Source organism: Lathyrus oleraceus, chromosome 7 (assembly GCF_024323335.1).
Source record: "Lathyrus oleraceus cultivar Zhongwan6 chromosome 7, CAAS_Psat_ZW6_1.0, whole genome shotgun sequence".
In the NCBI taxonomy this organism is placed as follows: Eukaryota; Viridiplantae; Streptophyta; class Magnoliopsida; order Fabales; family Fabaceae; genus Lathyrus; species Lathyrus oleraceus.
The window spans coordinates 302,230,523-302,251,040 of record NC_066585.1 but is presented as its reverse complement, the minus strand read 5'-3'; the positions used below and the strand labels follow the sequence as shown (position 1 = coordinate 302,251,040).

At 34.8% G+C, this 20,518-nt stretch overlaps 1 protein-coding gene across 2 annotated transcripts; it reads left to right on the top strand.

Annotated features, from left to right (window-relative positions):
• Positions 1-1,273: 1,273 nt before the first annotated feature.
• LOC127100796 (uncharacterized) lies at positions 1,274-10,165 on the top strand. Of its 2 annotated transcripts, none has more exons than XM_051038071.1 (17): positions 1,274-1,423; positions 1,846-2,142; positions 2,657-2,894; positions 3,352-3,629; positions 4,772-4,930; positions 5,111-5,244; positions 5,316-5,856; positions 5,946-6,040; positions 6,415-6,477; positions 6,593-6,678; positions 6,786-6,851; positions 7,038-7,664; positions 7,765-7,836; positions 7,945-8,015; positions 8,481-8,538; positions 8,869-9,133; positions 9,248-10,165. In XM_051038071.1, the coding sequence occupies exons 2-17, from the start codon at positions 1,886-1,888 to the stop codon at positions 9,844-9,846; spliced, it is 3,609 nt and encodes a 1,202-aa protein (XP_050894028.1). In that variant the 5' UTR covers positions 1,274-1,423; positions 1,846-1,885; the 3' UTR covers positions 9,847-10,165. The 2 variants fall into 2 exon arrangements, with proteins under 2 accessions (XP_050894028.1, XP_050894027.1); XM_051038070.1 differs by having other exon boundaries at positions 5,096-5,244.
• The last annotated feature ends 10,353 nt before the right edge of the window (positions 10,166-20,518 follow it).

Below are 20,518 nucleotides of genomic sequence, written 5' to 3'. Positions count from 1 at the left end.
TATACTTCATGCATGCATAATTTCTAGTAAGGTTCTAGAATAAACCTACACGAAACTGGGATTTCAAAGAATTCTCATCATCTTTAACCTACATTCTATGCATACACAAAACAAACTACACATAGTCATTTTTTATTTGGGTGACATCTAAAATTGGTTGATAACATCCAATTTATATTGTTCAATTTTAAATTGGGTTGAGAACTTTGAGGGTTTCAAATAAGAAAATCAAGTTGGGGTTTTCCTTAAAGATCAATTAAGTATTTGAATGTTTTGGACACGATTACACAATTTGGATCCGATCGAGTGAAGACTTTGAAGAACGGGAGTTTCTTGCAAAGGAGTAGGGTGAGACACTGGATCATATTGATAAATCTTGGGTTACAACAATTCGTAATTTTGATTCGATCGAGTGAAGGCTTTGAAGAACATAATACTCTTACAAAGGAGTAGCGTGAGATGATGAATCAAATTGGTATTGTTTGGTGACTTACTCAACCTCAGATCAAGGGAAGAGAAAGTGTTAGAATCAACATCAAACTTGGGATCTGTAAGGTTAGATTGCTATATTTCTCTTGTATTCTACTTTTGCAAAGTATGATTAATTTCATTATCTCAATTCGAGTTTGAATTAAGGGTAGACGTACCTATAACGATGTCGATTGGGGAACTTCCTAAATAAACCATTGGGGAACTGCCTACACTTGATCTCACAACTTTATTTGACAAGTTAGAAGAACATGAGAAAGAACTCACTTGATTAGAAAAACTTGAAAAAAAGCACGAGAAGAAGATGAAGAAGGAGAAAAGTAAAGAAAAGGAGGTAAAAATTAAGTTTATTGATCTAATGACTTCAATTTCCCAACGACGAAGGAGACAATCTCTAAAGAAAGTTGAACCTACCGCGAGCACAGTGAGATGCCTATTGGACACTAGATTTATTTCCAAGACGAAGTATACAAAATGACTATCCATCGTCGTTCTAGTGAAGAAAACCTTAGAAAAATGGATGATGTGTGTTGATTACATGAATCTTAATAGAGTCTACCCGAAAGATTCTTACTTACTCCCGAACATTGACAAGCTTATAGATAATAGCCGAGTACCAGTTACTATCATTCATGGATGCCTCCGGTTAAAAAATATAATATTGATCATAGAATATAATTAAAAAATATACATAAATTTTATTTTAAAACATTTTTTAAAATGATACTCATTTTAAATGTATTTTTTAAACTTTTCAACAAGCTTAACAAAAAAATAATAAAAAATTCCTATCCATCAGGTAAAAAGAAAAAGATTCATCTATCCTAATCCTACCGTCCCGCGTTATTTTCGTTCTCCGACTCTGCTATATCTATTCCATTTTGGTTCTTCCAAGCTCCAATTTTGATCTACCCTTGACTTTCTTCACTTCCAGGTAAATACTCTTCTTCACTTCATTCTCCTCAATTTTCTCAACCATTAATCCTCTCATTTCAATTTCAATTTCAGTTTCAATTTCAATTCAACTCAATACAATCCCCTCACTCTTACCTAGGGTTTTCATTCACTTCTTCTCCGTCCCCAATTCAGCTTCTTCGCTTATTATCCATGTCGTTTCGTTGCATTGCATTGCGTTACGTGTTACCATTCCTAATAACAAGCTTAGTTGAATAATGTAATAAGATTCTAAATCTATTATTGTAACTGTCTTGTTCAATGTTGATTCTGGAAACTAGGGAATTTTTCTCTTTAGGTTTAATACTTTACCTTCTATGAGTCTATTCTGTATTAATTTGTTTGGAGTTTCACATGCTTCATTAGTGTATTTGGTAAATTCGATATATGCTTTCATGGCAGGAATTTGGTAGACTCAGGACAGAGTCCTTCTCTTGACTTAATGAGTAACCTAAACAGCAGCAGCACAAGTGGGATAACTTCATCGGAGATGCGACCCTTGCCCCAGTGTTTGCCGCTGGATTCCATCACTGTTGAAAATAAAAAATATACGGGAGAGCTAAAGAGGGTTCTGGGTGTTTCTACTGGAAACAGTTCGGAAGATTTTGGAGTTCCACATTCTAAATTAATGGGCTCAGGAGCCTCGGGGGAGTTAAAGAACTTAAAAGAAAGTGTTCAAGATGCCTCAAGAAAGGCTAGGTATATTATTTTTTTCCTATCCTAGGTTCCTCTAACATATTCTTTAGATCTGATGAGTTCTGTTTGAAATGCTGAATGGCAAGAAAGTTTAGGATGGTTAGATTAATTGTGAAATGTATGATCTAAATCTGACAGTTGGTATAGTACTTTTGTATGATGATCAAGTGTTTACAATATTGATTACGATAGATGCAAGCTTAAGTGTCAGTTTTGTTGAAATAAAGTACTATTTTTAAAAGTGTTCAAATGTTTTCATAGTAAGATAGCATGGTTTTTATTTGTTTGTTATACCGCTGCCTGTCTTTTCCTTAAGGGTCAGTTCTATTGTAGTTTTTTTTCGTGGTTCTGGGCATTTTTTAAATTACACACACCCTTGAGGTTAGTCAAATACTTGTGATTATGTGTCTGTCTAGTGTATAATGATTTGATCCAGATTTATATAATTAACCTGTTATTTTATGATACAGTATATTCATTTTAATGTCCTAATAGAAGTGTGTTATATGTTGATCAGGGATAGATCAAAAATGTTTCGGGAATCTATATCTAAATTGGATAGGTATAGGGAGGCCTTAAACTCAAAGAAGCGGGAAAGGAGTGATTTATCAAGTGAAAGGGGAGGTGGAGTAAACTTAACAAAGATGGGTAGCCAGATTCACAAAATCTCGGATGATAATATGACTCAGAGAGAAGTCAAGACCTCAAATTCAATGCTGAACAAGCGCACTCGTATGTTAGTGGCAGACACACGGGTATCTCTTACGCTATTTGTTACTACGGTTTTATTTTTAGTCTGCATTACCCAAGATGCTGTATATTAAGTTGCTTTATTATAGAGTTTTGTCCAGAATATTGTTAAAGCCCTTTTAACAATATGGAGTTTCAATTTTTTTAAGAGCCTAACAGGATCACATTATATGCATAATGGTTCAACACGTCCGAGACCACTTTTTTTCTTATCTAAAGATTCAAGTTGTTTTAAGCCTAGTTTAAACAGTTCAGTATGAAATAATTTAAGCAATTTATCATCTGTTACCATGTAAGGCATTTCAAATACTAATGTCAGATTTAAAACCGGACATAATTTTTATACTATGTTTTCCTCTACAGTCTTCAAAAATAAAGTTTTACACTTATTTTTTATTCATAATAACCTCTTCATGTCTATTTTCATTCTTTCTTCTTGACTTCGTTCATGTGCTCTCTCAGGAGGACCTTCGGCCTGCTTCTATTGGAAAGCAGCAGATGCTCACTGAGAAGGATGGAAATCTGATTCAGACACTTGGTGGGGGCTCTATTCGAAATGAAGAGAAAACTCGCAGATTACTTGCTGGAGGCGAGGGATTAGATCAAAAAATAAAGAGGAAGAGGTCTGTCGGAACATTAGGTAACCGAGTTATAACCGGTGAAAGGGATGTAAAACGCGCCACTCTTCCAAAGGGAAATACTGATTTGAAGATGCGATTTAATGATGCTCAGAGTTTCAGGTAGTTTTATGGATCTTTTTATTAGATTCCAAGATGTTTTCTTAAGTGTATTGTTAATTGTAGATGAACTGTATGCTGGACTGGAGGGATTTTAGTGTGAAAATAATTTCACCATCTCCATGTTTTAGCCTTAGAAAGGATGACCCCTTGTGAAGATTCCAACGGCACCCATATGATGCACTGTCACATTGTTGATACAAGTGGTGTTAGGGTTTTAATATTATCAATGTACTTATCGGGTGTATTTAGTATTCTTTTGCTCGAGTCTTTTTGAAAGCATTACTATTGTTTTCTTGTTTAGAAGCCAGAAAAAAATTGCTGCTTGCATTGTATTAACCGGCTATTCAATTGAATAAAGTTGAGGCTGGACTTTTTTTTTTGTTTGGCAAAAATCAGAGGTTTTATTTTGGGGTCTTGATAAAGACCTGATTTACAATCTTTCTATGCATTTTTTCCTATTTGGTGATTGTTCAAAGTCAACTTCACACGACATGTAATTTAGATGATTTGAATGATCCCCTGAATGTGTAGCTTTGGTGATTTGAAAATTTTGAATTTGCTGAAAAATTACTTATGGCATAAAAATCACTTTAAGCCATGAATACCTGGAAGGTTAAGTGTGTTTCTTTCTATTTGTGTTCTGGAGTGAAATAATCATATAAATGGATTGCAGGAAGGCTTCCATTAGAGAGCTTGATAGTCATAGATAGATAATGTCATATGAATGATTGTATGTCCCTCCATGTATATTACAAGTAATAAATCAAGATTAATGATGCTGAATTTGCTTTACTCCTACAGAGTAGGCCCAGCTGGAAAATTTTGTTGTTTTAGGCTTGAAACATGTATATTGTTTGCTTATGTTATGCAATTAACTAGTCTGTTGTAATCAGGATTAGACAAACTCACAAAAGTTCCTCTGCAATGCATTATATTGCCTGTTTCTTTTTCTCATTCTAATCTGTTCCGCCTGTTGTTTATTCATCTGTTTGAATGTTGTGTTTGTTTACTTCACTCGGGCAGCATGTCAAATATTAGGTAGTCACATCATTGTCCAATGGTCTGACATGCTTTTTATTTATTATTGAAGAACAGAAAAAGAAAACTAAATCTTTTTAACCAATATTATTTTTGCGGCGCAGATTGAAGTCACTTCCTGAATCTAGTGGAATCAACAAGTCTGAGGGTTCTTCAGAGCCTAATAATACATGTGTACGTGTGATACTTACAGGCGAGCAAGGGGTTTCTCTTCACAAGGACCGCATAGCTGACCAAAAAGTTGTAGCAAAAGGAAACAACAGGTTTTAACATATCTTGTCATGCCATGGTTTTCATTTATTACTGCAACCTAGTTTTTAATCAGTCAATTTTGTGAGGTTCCATAGTGAGATTGACCCAATAAGCTTTTAGTCTTGTCATATTTACATTGATATATGTTGATAGTTATTAAGTTTATTAATTGTCAGTCTTTCTATAATTAGAGCAAATACTCAAGAGGACCCAGCAAGCAGCCCTAACACAGCAGTTAAAAACAAGGTATCTCGGGCACCAAGAACGGGTTCAGTTAGTGCGCTAGAGTTGTCTAACATTCAGTCTCCAGCTGGAAGTTTTCCAGGTTGGTAACAACTTTCAAATTCTTAATCTTGGCGATTAGTATGGATAGTTAAAAGCTTTCAATATCTACAGGTTCATCTATACATCCAATGACCCAGTGGGGTGGACAGAGACCACCTAAAAATTCACGTTCACGAAGAGTGAAAGTAGTTTCTCCTGCCTCACGCAACCTTGAAGTTCAGGTCTCATCCGAAGGCTGTCTAATTTCTGATTCCAATGTTAAAGCTTCTTCTGTTGGCAACAATGGGTTCCAACTGGCTAGCAGTGTAGGCTACAGTACACCAAAATATAAAAGACCACCTGATGATATTTCGTCTCCCTTTGGTTTATCGGAAAGTGAAGAATCTGGTGTTGGGGAAAACAAAATAAAAGAGAAAGGATTGAATGGAAGTGACTTTGCTATGGCTGCAGATAGGGATGGAGCTTCTATGTTTCAAACAAGGAAGAATAAAATACCAATAGATGAATCAGGAGATGGTGTGCAGAGACTAGGGAGAACTGGAAGGAATATATCGTCAATAAGACCAGGCCTTCCATTGGGGAGGGAGAAGCCTGAGAATGTACCTATAATGAAGCCAGTACAGGACACGAAGCCTAATGATAAGAATAAAATGTATGTTGATTTTGTTTGTGGATACAATTTCTCCTTTCTCCTTCTGTTTTCATACCTGTCATCATATTCATACCTGGTTGTTAATACAGCAAATATGGGCGCCCTCCTTCAAAAAAGCAGAAAGAACGCAAAGTTTTGACTCGTGTAGGGAAGCAATTGAATATTGGTTCTTCTGATTTTGGAGGTAGTGAAAAGTTTTCAAAACTATGCCCCCTTCCTTTAGGAATTTTACTTTTATGGCATAGGCTGCTATATTCCTCCACATTGCTTATAAATGGCAGTGGTATTAGTGTGTTAAGTATTTTCAAACTGGAATATTTTCGTAAGTTAACAAGTCATAACACTGAGTCATTCAGGCATTTAGTGGCTAGCATATCAAATATTTTTATAATTCTATGTAATACATATATGATGTAACTCATATTCTTTCAGTAAATTGATTTTTCTTCATTTCTGATATATTTGTTTTCATATTAATATGTAGTCTGTTGATATTATATTCTATATTTTCTTTTAGTCATGTTTTCACAAGCCGCATATTCAATTATGTCTGTCTAGGTGAATCTGATGATGATCGCGAAGAGTTGTATAAAGCTGCTAACGCTGCTCTTGATGGCAGCAGTGTGTACCTTGAACCATTCTACCTCCTTTCAAGATTTCTTATAAATCTCCATCATGCTTCTCTTTTTTCTGTTCAGTTTTATGTCTAACTAGTTTGTTGCCTTTTTTCATATAGGTCTTGCTTCGGGCCCATTTTGGCGTAAAATGGAGTATATTTTTGCTTCCATCAGCTTGGATGATGCATCTTTTGTGAAGCAACAGGTAACTGGGTCTTGGACACAACATGCTTTTGTGGAAATGTGAATTATTGTTTGATTCACAATATGTTGAATAGTTTCTGATGTACTGGTTTTTGCCTGCTGTATCAGCTCAATATTACTGACGATTTAGAAAAAAGTTTGTCCCATATGTTTGCCATTGATCATGATATGCTGGTAAGTTTTTAGCATTATGTCTTTCATCTTCCTTATCAATAATGAAAAACTTCTGATAAGATCTCCCTGTTTTAATATTTAGATCTTTGCGTTTGCCATCAAATTCCTTTGTCTGAAATATAAACCAGAAACGGTACAGATTAAATATGAGAAATATCAGTAACTAGCAAATTATTATTTTCTCAGGGTGTTGTTATTAATAAGAAAACTACTCAAGGTTCAGAGGATAAAAGGAAAAGCCACTATGATGAAGAACCAACCAAGTTTGAGGCTGTAGGTGGGAGAAATGACATGGAAAGACTGGACAAGGTTACCCCATTATTCCAAAGACTTCTTTGTGCTCTAATTGGAGAAGACGAAAATGAAGAATCATACCACCAATGTGAAGCAAAGAATACATCTAGACAGTGTGCTAGTGATGATTCTCACTGTGGTTCTTGTAATCAAGTTGATTTTGAACTCAAAGACAGGGATAGAACGGAATCTGAAGTTGAATCACAGGTGGATTTCCAAATTCAGAAGAATTGCATATTGGACAGACTATCTTGTAATAAGAGTAGCACATCCAACACATTTAGGTACCCGAACACACCTAATTCATTACAAAGCACGGGAGTTTGGCAGGGAGATGAAGAATTTTCCCTTTCTGATATTACTCACACCAGTGAAATATGTTCAAATGATCTGGATCAGCTTCAGCCTGAATTAAGTAATCCTAGCTTTCCTTCTTCTGATTGTGAGTATCAGCTGATGTCTCTGGATGACAGGCTGCTGCTTGAGCTGCAGAGCATTGGAATATATCCAGAAGTATTGGTAAAGTTTTATTTTTGTATATGGAATTACAAATGTCATAGTCACTTGAAGCTTACTGGATTTATAACTATACTTCTTATACTTGCTTTGCTTGGTGCAGCCTGATTTAGCTGAGGAAGATGAAGCCATAATTCAAGACATTGTGAAACTTGAGAAAGCTCTATATGAACAGGTTCGCACTGCAAAAATTGTTCTTGATAAATTAACCATATTTATCTAGTTTGCGTCCAATTTGGTCCATTCTTATATCATTACACCCCTTATTTTGATTGGCTAATAGAATGGAAGGAAGAAGAGCAACTTGGACCCAATTGATAAAGCTATTCTAAAAGGGAGGGACATGGAAAAACGGTATGTCCTAATCACTCTTTCCATGTTTTGTAGCTGATCCCTCTTAGTGATCTTTTATTTATTTTATGTTATAGTTATGTCCTAATGTTCCAATATAGGATAATGAATTTGTAAGGATAAAGTATAGGAGGTGTTGGTAACATTATATGATAAGGGGGAGTTAGTTTGTTAGGATATGGGATGCTGAGGAGTTATTTAATCAATTAGTTATATGTATTAATGTATTAAGAGGAAAATAAATGATAGAGAGAATCATTCAGATTTGTTAATATTTTGTGAATAGAGCAATGACTCTGCTGTAAAAGGGGAAACACTCGGAGGAGAATTTTCTATCCTATTCTTTCCTATTTTCTTAATGAAAGTGTTCTTTCTATTCAATTGAATTTCCAAGTTCCTAACACCTAATCTCTTCATTTGCTGAAGATATTATTGATTCTTATTAAGATTAATGTGCTTACTGTGCAGGAGCATTGAGCAAGCTGCATTTGACCAACTTACTGAGATGGCTTACAGAAAGAGATTGGTAATAAGCTTTCGTTTACCCACTTTTTTTTAGAAAGGGCAACCGGTACTAAAAAACTCCTCTTGCCATAGCAAGGTCTAAGGAAGGATCAGATCCATTGTAGGTCTGTTCTAGACCACTTTACCCTGCTTGCATTTGCAAGAGGTTGATTTCAGAATATGAATTCATTACCTTTTAATCACACAACTCTAATCGCTGTACCAAAGTTCTTTCTCTCATATTAAGGCATACATACCTCACCTACTGGGAATAGGCTTTGGTTGTTGCTTTTGAAGAATAAAGTTGGCAGTTCATAAGTTGTAATCCTGTATTTTCTACAAATTTTGGCAGGCATGCCGTGGAAGCAGAAATTCAAAAAGTGCTGTTCAGAAGGTTCCAAAACAAGTTGCTCTAGCTTTTCTGAAACGCACTCTTGGAAGGTGTAGAAGATATGAAGAAGCTGGCGTTAGCTGCTTTAGTGAACCTACTCTGCAAAATATTTTGTTTTCCCCTCGTTCATGTGAGAATGGTGCAGAACCTGCAGATTGCATTGTCTCTGGCATAGCGAGTAATACAAGTAACACAGCTTTGTATCAAATTGAAGCCAGAAAATTAGGTATTTATCTTTGCAAATGCGTAAGATATTTATGCATGTTAGTTGCTTATTTATTTATATTCTTTTGCTTTTTAATTTTTGTTGTGTCTTTTCATGGTTCAATCCACTCAACAGAACAAGTGTCATCCATGAATGGGTCTGTGACGATCAAGGAGAAGAAGAGGGCAATGCTGGTCAACGGCTCTTCAAGAACATCAAATCTTGGTGGTGCTGTTCATGGTGGAGTGAAGGGAAAGAGAAGTGAGAGGGATAGAAATCAGATCCGGGATCAGACCAGAAAAAATTCCAATTCCCGAGCTGGTTATGTGTCATTTGACAGTAGCCAAAATGAGAACAAACCAAAAGTTAAGCCCAAGCAAAAGAGTACTTCTGGTGGACATAAGCTCATGGAAGCTAAGGAATCTACACATTTACCGATTTATGATTCTAGTCTATCTGCGGTGGCTAATGCAAGCAACAATGGTAGCAAAGATGTTGCAGCATTATCTGGTAACCAGAACACTTCCCAAGTAAAGGAGTCCTATGGCTTGGGCACTTTTCCGCTACATGATTTAGGTTCAATAGATGAATTTGGTGTAGCTGGTGAGCTTGGTGGACCGCAAGATCTTGGCTCTTGGTTGAACTTTGATGACGATGGTTTGCAGGAACATGATTGTATTATGGGCCTCGAAATTCCAATGGATGACCTATCAGAGTTGAATATGCTTATGTGAAGGAATGTAACTTGTTAACTCTACCTATGAAACAACTTGTATCTGAAGGAGAATTTGCATTTATTCGCCGAACCTGGGGGGCATCAAGATCATGATGTAACCTGGGTTTTTTTTGGAATGGAGAAATTTCAGTGGTTAGGATCAGAATTTTGATTCAATTCTTAGGTAATTAAAGTTGTTCTTTTTGTAGAACGTTGTATATAGGGAATAGTTCAAACGCAGTCATGGATTTCATGACAATGCTTCCAGATTTCTTATTAACTCCATGATACCAGATGTTCAATTTTTTATTGATCTAATTATAGTATTTTTTTGGGAAGTGTAACTTCATAATCTTTAGATTGAAGCTGGGCCATTCATTTAGCCAAAAGGTGCCTAAAGGATGGCCTTTTTTCTCATGTTGATACTTCAGTTGCCAAGCAATGTAAAATATAATGTGGTTCGAACTGTATTAAGTCAGAAAATCAAAAGTTATATTCCATCTCACCTATGATTAGTTAAACGATCTATTTTCTTAAAATTAATTTGCATCTCCGAATATGGTCTAGGATATTTTTAGATATACATCACATAATTCTGCTCAATATTACACAAGTCTTTCTGAATGAGTTGATATGTGATATTGTCCCCCATTTATTGGTTTTCACGCGAGAATACTATATATTGTTTATATGTAAATGAAATGTTCAAAGAAATTGGTAGGTTATATTCTATTATTGCAATATTTTTATATGAGATGGTATTCATTGTCATGATTTTCTTCCTACTTATCATTTCTCTCCCACAGTATAGTTTTGAAAAGCTTTATTACACTGTTTTGTTTCTGGAACATATGTTTGAAAACAGAAAAAAAACAGGAAAAAGTGAAGACATTTGCCAGTTTTCCAATTTAAAGTGAGAACAGAACACCTTCAATCCATTAATCAATTATTATTGTCCTCCTTCTTTTTGAGATGGAATATATTAGTGTGATTATTTAATTTTCTCTTGCAAAATAGCGTTATTCTTCTCCAAGTTGCTATTGAAATATTTTACTTAATCCTCTAAAAATAATATGTTGACTCTAGATCGAGCCTAATCCTCTCAATCAAATACACTACTACAAATAATGACAAAAGCTGCATTTCATTGCTATAAATTGATACCTAATATAAAGAGACGTATTCCCTCAACAATATTAAACAAGTTGTACACTAGAAATTAAGTCTACAATCTCAAAGATTAAATGATTAATATACGAAACACACGCGTATAATGACCCAAATATATTGCCATCCTTCCTAATAATCCATTCCCTGCTGCTAATCATTGATTAATCAAAATCAAAATCAAAAGTAATATACAATAAAAATCACCAGGGCCAATCTAATAAAACCGTATAAAGATCCATTGCCTTTGCAAAAGAGAATATAGATCCATGATTTCAAATAAAATATCAGTTCCACCAATCATCTTCCGGAGCATGGCAATTAATTTCCATTTGTAAATCAGATTGGAGGTTGCACTAGCAAGCTGGAAATACTTTATATCAGATGCGAGGCCGGTTAACGCCACATCGTATCGAGATGGACACAAACTTCATGTTGTAAATGTAAAATTTATTTATAAATTTAGGAAAATTCTTAAGGCACTCAATGGATTAATGTCACATTCTTATGAAAATACAATAATAAATTTAGATTCTAAACTGTATCTCCGAATGCGCTTCAACTTAATATATTTTCGAATAAGACCTTGAAATCATGTAAAAGAAATTACGGAAATGCATCTTCGTATAAGTTATATATATATATATATATATATATATATATATATATATATATATATATATATATATATATATATATATATAATGTATCTCTGGACAATGTTTGCTCAAAAACGTGGCAAAATCCTTTCTCCTTCTTCACTTCTAAAAGAACACTCTCAAGGTTCTCAAACTCTCTTAACTCATGTTCTCTCAAAATCATTCAACCAATTTCAAAGCTTCTTTCATCAACATCAAGTCTATCAAAAAGCTCACATTATATCAAAATCATTCAACCAACTTCAAAGTTTGTAAGTTTTTTCTTTTTTTAAAACTTTTTTTGAGTTTCTATATAAATTTATAGAAATTGATGATTAGGTGATGAAATAGATAGTTTATACATGTATATAACTGAAAAACGTAGTTTTATTGCACTATTTTTGCTGTTTTGAGGGACTGCATTTCTGCCATTGACATTGACGTGAGTTGTAGAAAATTTCGTAGGTGTATCTACATAATTTTCCAACATTTTTTTTCCTAGAAACCAAAGATGCATCTCTAGAGTTTTTCAGTGCATTTTTTGACAGTTTTTACTTGAATTCATTGTGTTTCATATGTATAAGTGTAACACTTGTGTGGTTTACTTATAAAAATTATAGATGATAGACAAGACCGAGTGAGATACGATAGGATTGCACAACATGCATTGGTTCAGAGGGAAAAGAGTCAGCCATCGCAGGCTCTTGTTACCTCTAGCCCAGTTGATGCAGACACATCAACTTCGGGGACTCATGTATCTCCACCTTCTTCTTCCCGTAGGAGACATGTGTCAATCGAGGGGCTCATGCTATGTTTCTATTCTTGGAGAAGGTGTCTACAGATGAGCTACTTAAAGTAGTACATGTTATTGGTGATGACAAGCAGGCTGCACAACATAAAACATACATTATGAGAGCATACATGTTATATTTTGTTGGCACTGCCATTTTTGTTGACAAGAGTGTCAGTTATTTGGATGTCATCTCCTGCGATACTTCAATGACTTTGAGCGGATCCATGATTACAACTAGGGGCCCGCTTGTTTGGTCTACTTGTACTCAAAGTTATCAGAAGGTTGTATGTGGAAGAGAAAATAGGTGACAAACATCATCACACTATTGACATTAGTATTTCTTTGTCTTTTAGTGTTTGCGTGTCGTTTTCATAAAACTTTTGCAATGCCATTACTAACGATTAATCTGTTCCAACACTTTTCAGGCTTGAATCCCCCAATAATTCCCATGCATATTCGACTGGTCATGTCTTCCGACATGCACTGAGGATATGCCACATGCTTATGCATTCGTCTCGCTCAGATGAAATCAGGCGATAGAGCCATACCGAATGTATCTTGACCGCTTGGTAGTAGAGGACATATACTCCCATTCTTACGTTGCTCACTGTGAGACGCGTCCCTTGGAGAACATTGCCTTATACTCTGGATGGTTGATTTGCAATTCACGTCTGACGTATCCTCATCTTCCGAGGCGCGTCATGCGGTAGTTAGGATACATGCAATATATTTCCAAAGACACTTATGTGTCTATTCCTTCCGCTATGACAGGTAGAGATATAAATGCTATGTTTGATGATCATCTTAATCATCTGGTATCGGAGGAGACATGGAGTACCATAACTCCTAGCGACTGAAGCTACGCAAATGGTTATATCTATTGGTTCTTCATGATGTCACATCCTTATATGATACATGATGCTCCAGGTGATCCACTGAAGCTATCTCATCAGGAGATACTAGAGAAGGAGTAGGCTATGGCATATGATGTTGTTGATGTGTTGCCTATATGTCGATGTATCATAAAGATTGGGAAGACGAGTATTGATAGAGGACTATTTCTGGATGGCTCTAAGGCCAAGGATGTTATAGATGCCATGATAGAGGGGATACAAGAGGCACGACAATACAGGAAGTAACGCAGGAACAGGGGTCCCAAGCCCATCATACTATTTTTACTATGGATTTATTATCGCTTGTATTTTATTTTGACTTTTTTCGACTGTGTACTATGAATTTAATACTTTATATATGTTCTTTTCTTCATATCACTTGTATAGTATAATTCGTCATAGTATAGTATAATATATCGTTAATTTCATCTGAGCATGACTAAAACAAACTTAAAATTTATTGTCTAGTGTGGTTATAGAGATGTATCTCAACTTCTGTTTGGTGTGAATACGGAGATGCGTCTCCGGAACAATCTATGGCAAAAAAGGGTGTTTCAGTGAGGGGTGAATGAGGTGTATATTGAATTATTTTGGAGATGCATCTCCAGATTAAATTTTGAAATATATATTGGGTGTGATTCAATTTTAACATTTTGACTGAAGCGAAGGGTGCGCTCGGAGATGTATCTCCGACATCTGAAGAGCAATTTCAAAATTTCATAGGATGTTTTTCCACTACTTATAATAGGATTAGGATTAGTAATTCCTCAAATTTATAATAATTGGTATGCATAATTTTAAAGTATTTCAAGTACACAACATTATATCTGATTAACACCACCACCACCTAACCTTAACACCCCTTTAGAATGGAAATATGAATTTGCTTTAGACTAACCTTCTGTCAAATATTTATAACTTTTTTTTCTTAATCTTCGTCCTCTTCATCTTCACCATCACTTGCGGAATCCAACTCTATCGATTGAGATTCATTCTTCTCTGCCAAAATCCCTACAATGAATGACATGGAATACAAAAGGAACATGGGTTTCAAAGTTTTATCTCAACCTCCTTTGCCACTTCTGTATGACTAAACTTAGTTATGGTGCATGTTTATAACATAGAATTTACAGTTTTATATTTTCTTTATTATTTCATTTCTCATTTTGTTTCTTTCCCCTTTGAAAACGATTTTAGGTGTAATGAAAAATTATCACTGAAAAAATATTTCCTTTCAATTTTCTCTATGTATTGTTATTGTTCTATTTTTGTTAAAGTTTATATTTTTATTTTTAAAACTGTATGATTTTCATCTTTTATTTTAAAATTTTATTTTTATGATTAAACGGGGAGAAAGGTATAACATCATAATATAGATATAGAGAGATAAATATAAGCTAAGCAATATGTTTGTTTATCCGAGAAAAATCATATTCAGGAACTAACAGAACCAGACTTAAAATATTGGATAATATTTAAAGTCGGGTTGCCAAAATGATACGAATCTAATCAAATCGAGTTTGCCACAATCTACAAGTTATTTATTTGGTTAATTTTAACTTGGCTTATATTCAGGGGGAGTTACAAACCCCATCCTATAAGTATTTATTTGGAAAGTTGTTTTTGAAGTTATATATATTCGTGGCTCTATTTCTATAAATATGGTTCAGAGAAGATTAACCTCTAATTGTGGAGTTTTATTAATAACAATATAATTAAGAACAATAAAAACTCTAACATATTTGTTCCAGTGTGCAGAACAATTTTCAATCGAGCCACGACTATATGCAGAGAAATAATCATTTGTACTAGAGTCAACTAGTTTGACCACCAAGACTTCAACTTTAAATGATCATTTTCATCCAGATAGAATAAATGATTATCTACCGCAAATAGACCATGATTATTTATACCTAATTCGACGAGGTTGACCATGTGTACTAAGACTAACATACAACTCAATTTTGATCATTTGTACCCAGATAAACAAGATCATTTGTACTTAATGCAAATAACCACCTATGCCTAGATGAAGAATTGATCACCTGTGCTCTAATGAAGAAGACCTCTTATATTGTGTCACCATAAATAATGTTCTCAAAGGCCACGTCACAATAATTGTTTTAGTACAACAAATAAAAGAACAAGGATCAGTATAAGGAACGAAGGATGTACTTAAGGTGTGTCGTAAGGTTTGGAGCTAGCTCAAGTAGGGGGTGAAAAACTCTATATATGTGGTTTTTTTCTATGAGAATGAAATTGTATTTATAAAATTTAATGTTGAGGTATTTATAGTGGTGTTGTATGTGGATCTTAGGCCCCTTGGAAATAGAAACCATCACTGAGAGGATGTGGGACTGGACAGTTAATCCACTGTTATTTTAGAGAACACAGTCAAATGACTTCTTCCATACCGTTATAGAATAAGGACACATCATTTCCACACTTTCCCACCTCATGTGACCTCTCTTAGAGGAAGACAACATATTCAATAAAGGGGAGATACATCTAGTAAACGAGCAATCGATCCATAAGACACGAGACAATGCATTATTCACCTCCCTTGTCGCCTCTCACGGGTTCCTTACAAATGTGCTGATACATAGTCACTCAAGCACAAATGATTGGAAAAAGAGTCGTGATTTATTCTTGTCCTTCTTATCCGAATGAGTCCCTTAAGTGTGAGATGAACCCCGTATGCATAACGCGAGTCCTTCACGCATATGATGGATTCCCCATATATGGGAAAATCTAGGATATGTTTCCAGGTGTCAATAATGTGATTCATGCGCCAGCTTAGGGAAATACCCAAACTTCCGCTGAAAGAGAAAAAATGTTCGAGCAATTTAATGTTATCAATGATGATTTAACCTTGGGACGCTAAATTAGCCATACTCTTTTGCATATGTCAAAAACCTGTAGAGCCTTTCATGTCTGATGGGAAACCTAGGAGACCCTTGATTACCCCTAGTTTCCCGCTGATATTAAACAAATTGAACACCAACCCTTTAACCTTTTCACATACTTTTTTGTTAAAGCTTTTGAAAGTTTCCACCGTCTTCTTCAACAACTCTTGCATCTTCATGAGTTTAAATCCCCCCTTTACATGTTTATGTTTGATATTTTTATTTCCCATTTTTCCTTTATGGTGATAATTAGGGACTTAGATGATAATGACATCCTGATAGAACCCTTAAATTGTGATGAGTTCATAACCTTGTGGAACCACTATTATAGGAATGCTAGGCGCCTGCCGAGACAATTGACTGTAAATTAGTAGAACTCGGCATGTTTGACAGTTGCGAGAGTTCCATTAATTTGTTGGACAATATTTGTTCGTGCCCTTAAAAGGTTTTGATGATAACAATGTATTTTAAGAATAATAGGGTTTGATAATAATTATTCAAGTGTGCAGGTTATGAAGTAAAACTATATCAAGGTCTCAAGCCTATCAAAAGACTCAGTTCCACAAAGAAATGATTCAGATTCTCATTGATCAGAATCTGTAGTTGTTCATCAGCATCTGAAGGCTTCAGACTCTGGTCTCGACCTAACTTCTGATGACAGCTCAACTTTTGATAGACTGAAGAGCATCTGATCTGTACACTGTACGAAAGCAACCTTGTCTTATTAAACCCCATAATTCTGGATAAAGTTGACTAGGGTTTCATTTTGCAAGGCTCAAGAAATAAAGATGTGACATCTTCAGTTTGCTATACCTGCTGGTAGATATCTAGTACCTTGAAAGGTACTGAGAGCATTGCTATTATTCAGTGGACAAAGCTTCAAACCTGATGCTAGTTTTCAACGTCTCTCTTGGTATACTTCTTCATCAAGCTTGCCCGTTATGATTCAAATCCTCAAAAGACTATTTTCCTAGTCATATAAAAAGAAGTTCAAAGATATGAAGAAGGTGCTGAAGATGATTGGTCAAGTTGATAAATATGGGTTCGTTGACTTTGGTTAGAAAACTCTAAATATGTTAAAGATTCAAATACTGTGGAAGTATTTGAATAACCTGTCAACATAACCATACAACATAAAGAGTGTCTGATACAAGCAAGAACACTTTTGTATATATGTTAGCTTGTACAATAGGGTCTTAAGATTTCTTATCATTGTTAATCTTAGAAATCTTAAAGACATCAGAATCCATGTTGTAACTATGCACCATTGATAAGAGTATCAAGTGCATTTGTATTTACCATCCTAAACCGTTGTTTAGTATATGTAAGAAGAAGTCTCTTACTGAGTACTTGAGCAAAGAAGTATCTTGCTTAGTGCTTGAGCAAATAAGTCTATTTCTGATAGATTGAGCATTGAAGTCTCATGCTCGAGGGAAGATCAAGAAGTCTCTTTCAAGGTTTGATTTAGCATGAATTCTCTTTCCATGGGATTGAGCAGGAAGTCCTGAATGGGTTGTTCAAGAAATGAAGTCTCTTGCTTGAGGGCTTGAGCATAAGTCTCTTTTGTAGTTTGATTGAGCAAATTGTAATCTGATTGATTATAGTGAAAATCTCTTGTGTTGCAAGGGAATTGGACTACTCTCAGATTGGGAGGAACCATGATATATTGTGTGTCTCTTTATTTACTTCTACATTTATATTCTACTGTGCAACAAACTCTGAAGTCAGACTCTGATCTGATTCATATTCTTACTTGGATTTGAATTTGAGCTTGACACGTCAGATTCTGAACTGGTTTAAGAAAAAGAAGTAAATTTCGCATACACAATTCGACTCTCTGTTCCCGTGTATATTTTTCTCACCTTCAATTGGTATTAGAGCTCGATTGTGATTATTTGACTTAATAGTGAAAGAAAAAAGATTCGGTGAGAAAAAACTATTCAATCAGTGATTCAGATTTCTTTGAAGTTTCCTTCATTAGTCAAAGAATGGAAACTACATAAGGTAAGAAATATAAACTGGAGAAATCAAGAAACTTGTTTCTACTCTAAGTCATTTGTTTTATGAGTATGAAATATTTTTTAATCTTTAAGACTGACTCATGTGACAAGTGTAGTTGTTGAAGAAATCAATAAACCTTTTCTGCTTTAAGTCATTTGCTTTGTGAGTATGAAAGGGTTCTTTAATCCTTAAGACAGACTCGTGGGACAAATTTGCTTGCTACAAGAATCAATATTTAACCTTGATCTGCTTGTTTGAAAGGAAGACTGATTAAAATTCCAGATCCTCAAAGGTCACAAAACTAGAAGAAACTTCTGATGGAGAAGATTCTAATGGGGACTCTGATGATGAGGAAATGGCCTTCTTCTTCAAGAGTTTTCAACAACTAACCAAGATAAATAAGAGATTCTCTGGTAGAATTTCTAACTTCAAAGGTTTCAGTTCCAGAAACTGAGAAGATGACCAAAAGATATGCTACAACTACAACAAGACTGGTCACTTCTGAAATGATTATCCTAATATAAAAAAGGACAAATCCTTTAAGGAAGTCTTTTGATATAAAGTTTCAATAGCAATTTAAAGAAAAGTCTCATGACAACATGAAATGGACTTTATGATGAAGAAGATTCAGACAGAGAAACTGAAGAAGTCAACCTTGCACTGATGGCTCTCACACTTTCTGATTCAGAATTCAGATAAGGTTCTGGCTCAAAATATGATAAGGAAGATGAGGTATATTCTAACCTATCTTATTCTGATCTTATTCATGATTTCATGAGCCACTGTCAAGATAAGGCAAGGCACATGAAGGATGTTAAGAAACAACTTGATTTTCTTAAAGAAGAATTTAATTCTTCTAAAGAAACTGTTGAGACACTGGAAAGAAATCTAACTACTATGGCTCTTCAAGATTTCTTGACAATAGGTCTTAACAAAACTAAGCTTGCATCCATGATCTATGAATTAAGTAAGAGCAAAGGAGAAGGTCTGGGCTATCATGAAAAATATTTTTGTTTCCAAAACCTTGACTTGGAAGAAACCCTAAGAACCATCTTCTTCAAGCTATGTTGATAAAAGGCTTAATGACTATGTTGTGTATGTTGCTGATATTATCAAAGTTCTAAACTCATCAGAATCAATAACAAAGAAGTCAAATGTTATAATTGAAATGGAACCAGAGACCTCAAGGTCAAAAATTCTACAGAAGACATAACCCGATACCTCAAAGTTAGTGGTTTTGAAGAAACACGACATTATGATACAAAGGTCAAAAGGTCAAAGGAATTCAGAGCCTAAGACCTTTAAGTCAAAGGTTATGAGATAACCTGTACTTGAGACTTATGGATCTAAGTTTCTGAAAAGTTCATAAAACTAATGCCAAAGCTTATCCAAGATAAAATCTCTTTAAAAAGAAAGTATGGAATGGGTCTATACATTACTATAAGGCAAGGACACATAATAAGAAAAAGCCTAGAGTAACTAACACAAAAGGACCCATAATATTATGGGTACTAAAATCTGAAATTGTGTTTGTAGATATGCTAAAAGTAAAGGGTAATGCATCTGTCCTAATTTCTGGAAAATTGATGACTACAACCTACAACAAGAGGAAAACATATGTTCCAAATCCTGACTCTGAAAGAGGAAGGAAAGTGGGGCATGGAGGAAAGTAGAAAAGACTACTATGGTTTCTAGTACTACCGAACTCCAATACTGTGGTGAATAATGACCAGGTTCAACAAAAAGAGTGTTTAAGACTGATTCTCATCAGTAAGAACATTATTAGAACCAAAAGCTATTCAGAAGCTACACTAAGGTATGTCTAAACTCCTTATATATATATATAAACAACTTTTGTGGATGAGATATATATAAACAACTTTTGTGGATGAGATATTATTTACTTTAGTCTATGTATCTATCTCCTTGATGCGTAACTATCTTAGATAATATGTCTGGGTAAGAATTTTCATAACAAGTGGAAAATATTTTAACTATGGCCTCGTTCCTAGTCTTTATTCAAAACCAAGCATTTTTAAGCTCAAAAGTTTTGATCAGAAAGTTAGGTTTCTAATCCATTCACCTGGGTTTCATCCTAATTATCCTCACTTATCAACATTTTAGGTTATTAAGCACAAACATGATAATTATCAAGCATACGCAATAGCACACATAAGGCCTATAACGATTATTATCATTCACCAAGCATCCTGGGTTTAAGAATCCTAGTTTCTCATCACCATGCAATAACCCATTGGATTAGCCTTCCAATGCCTCAAGTCTCATATCCATC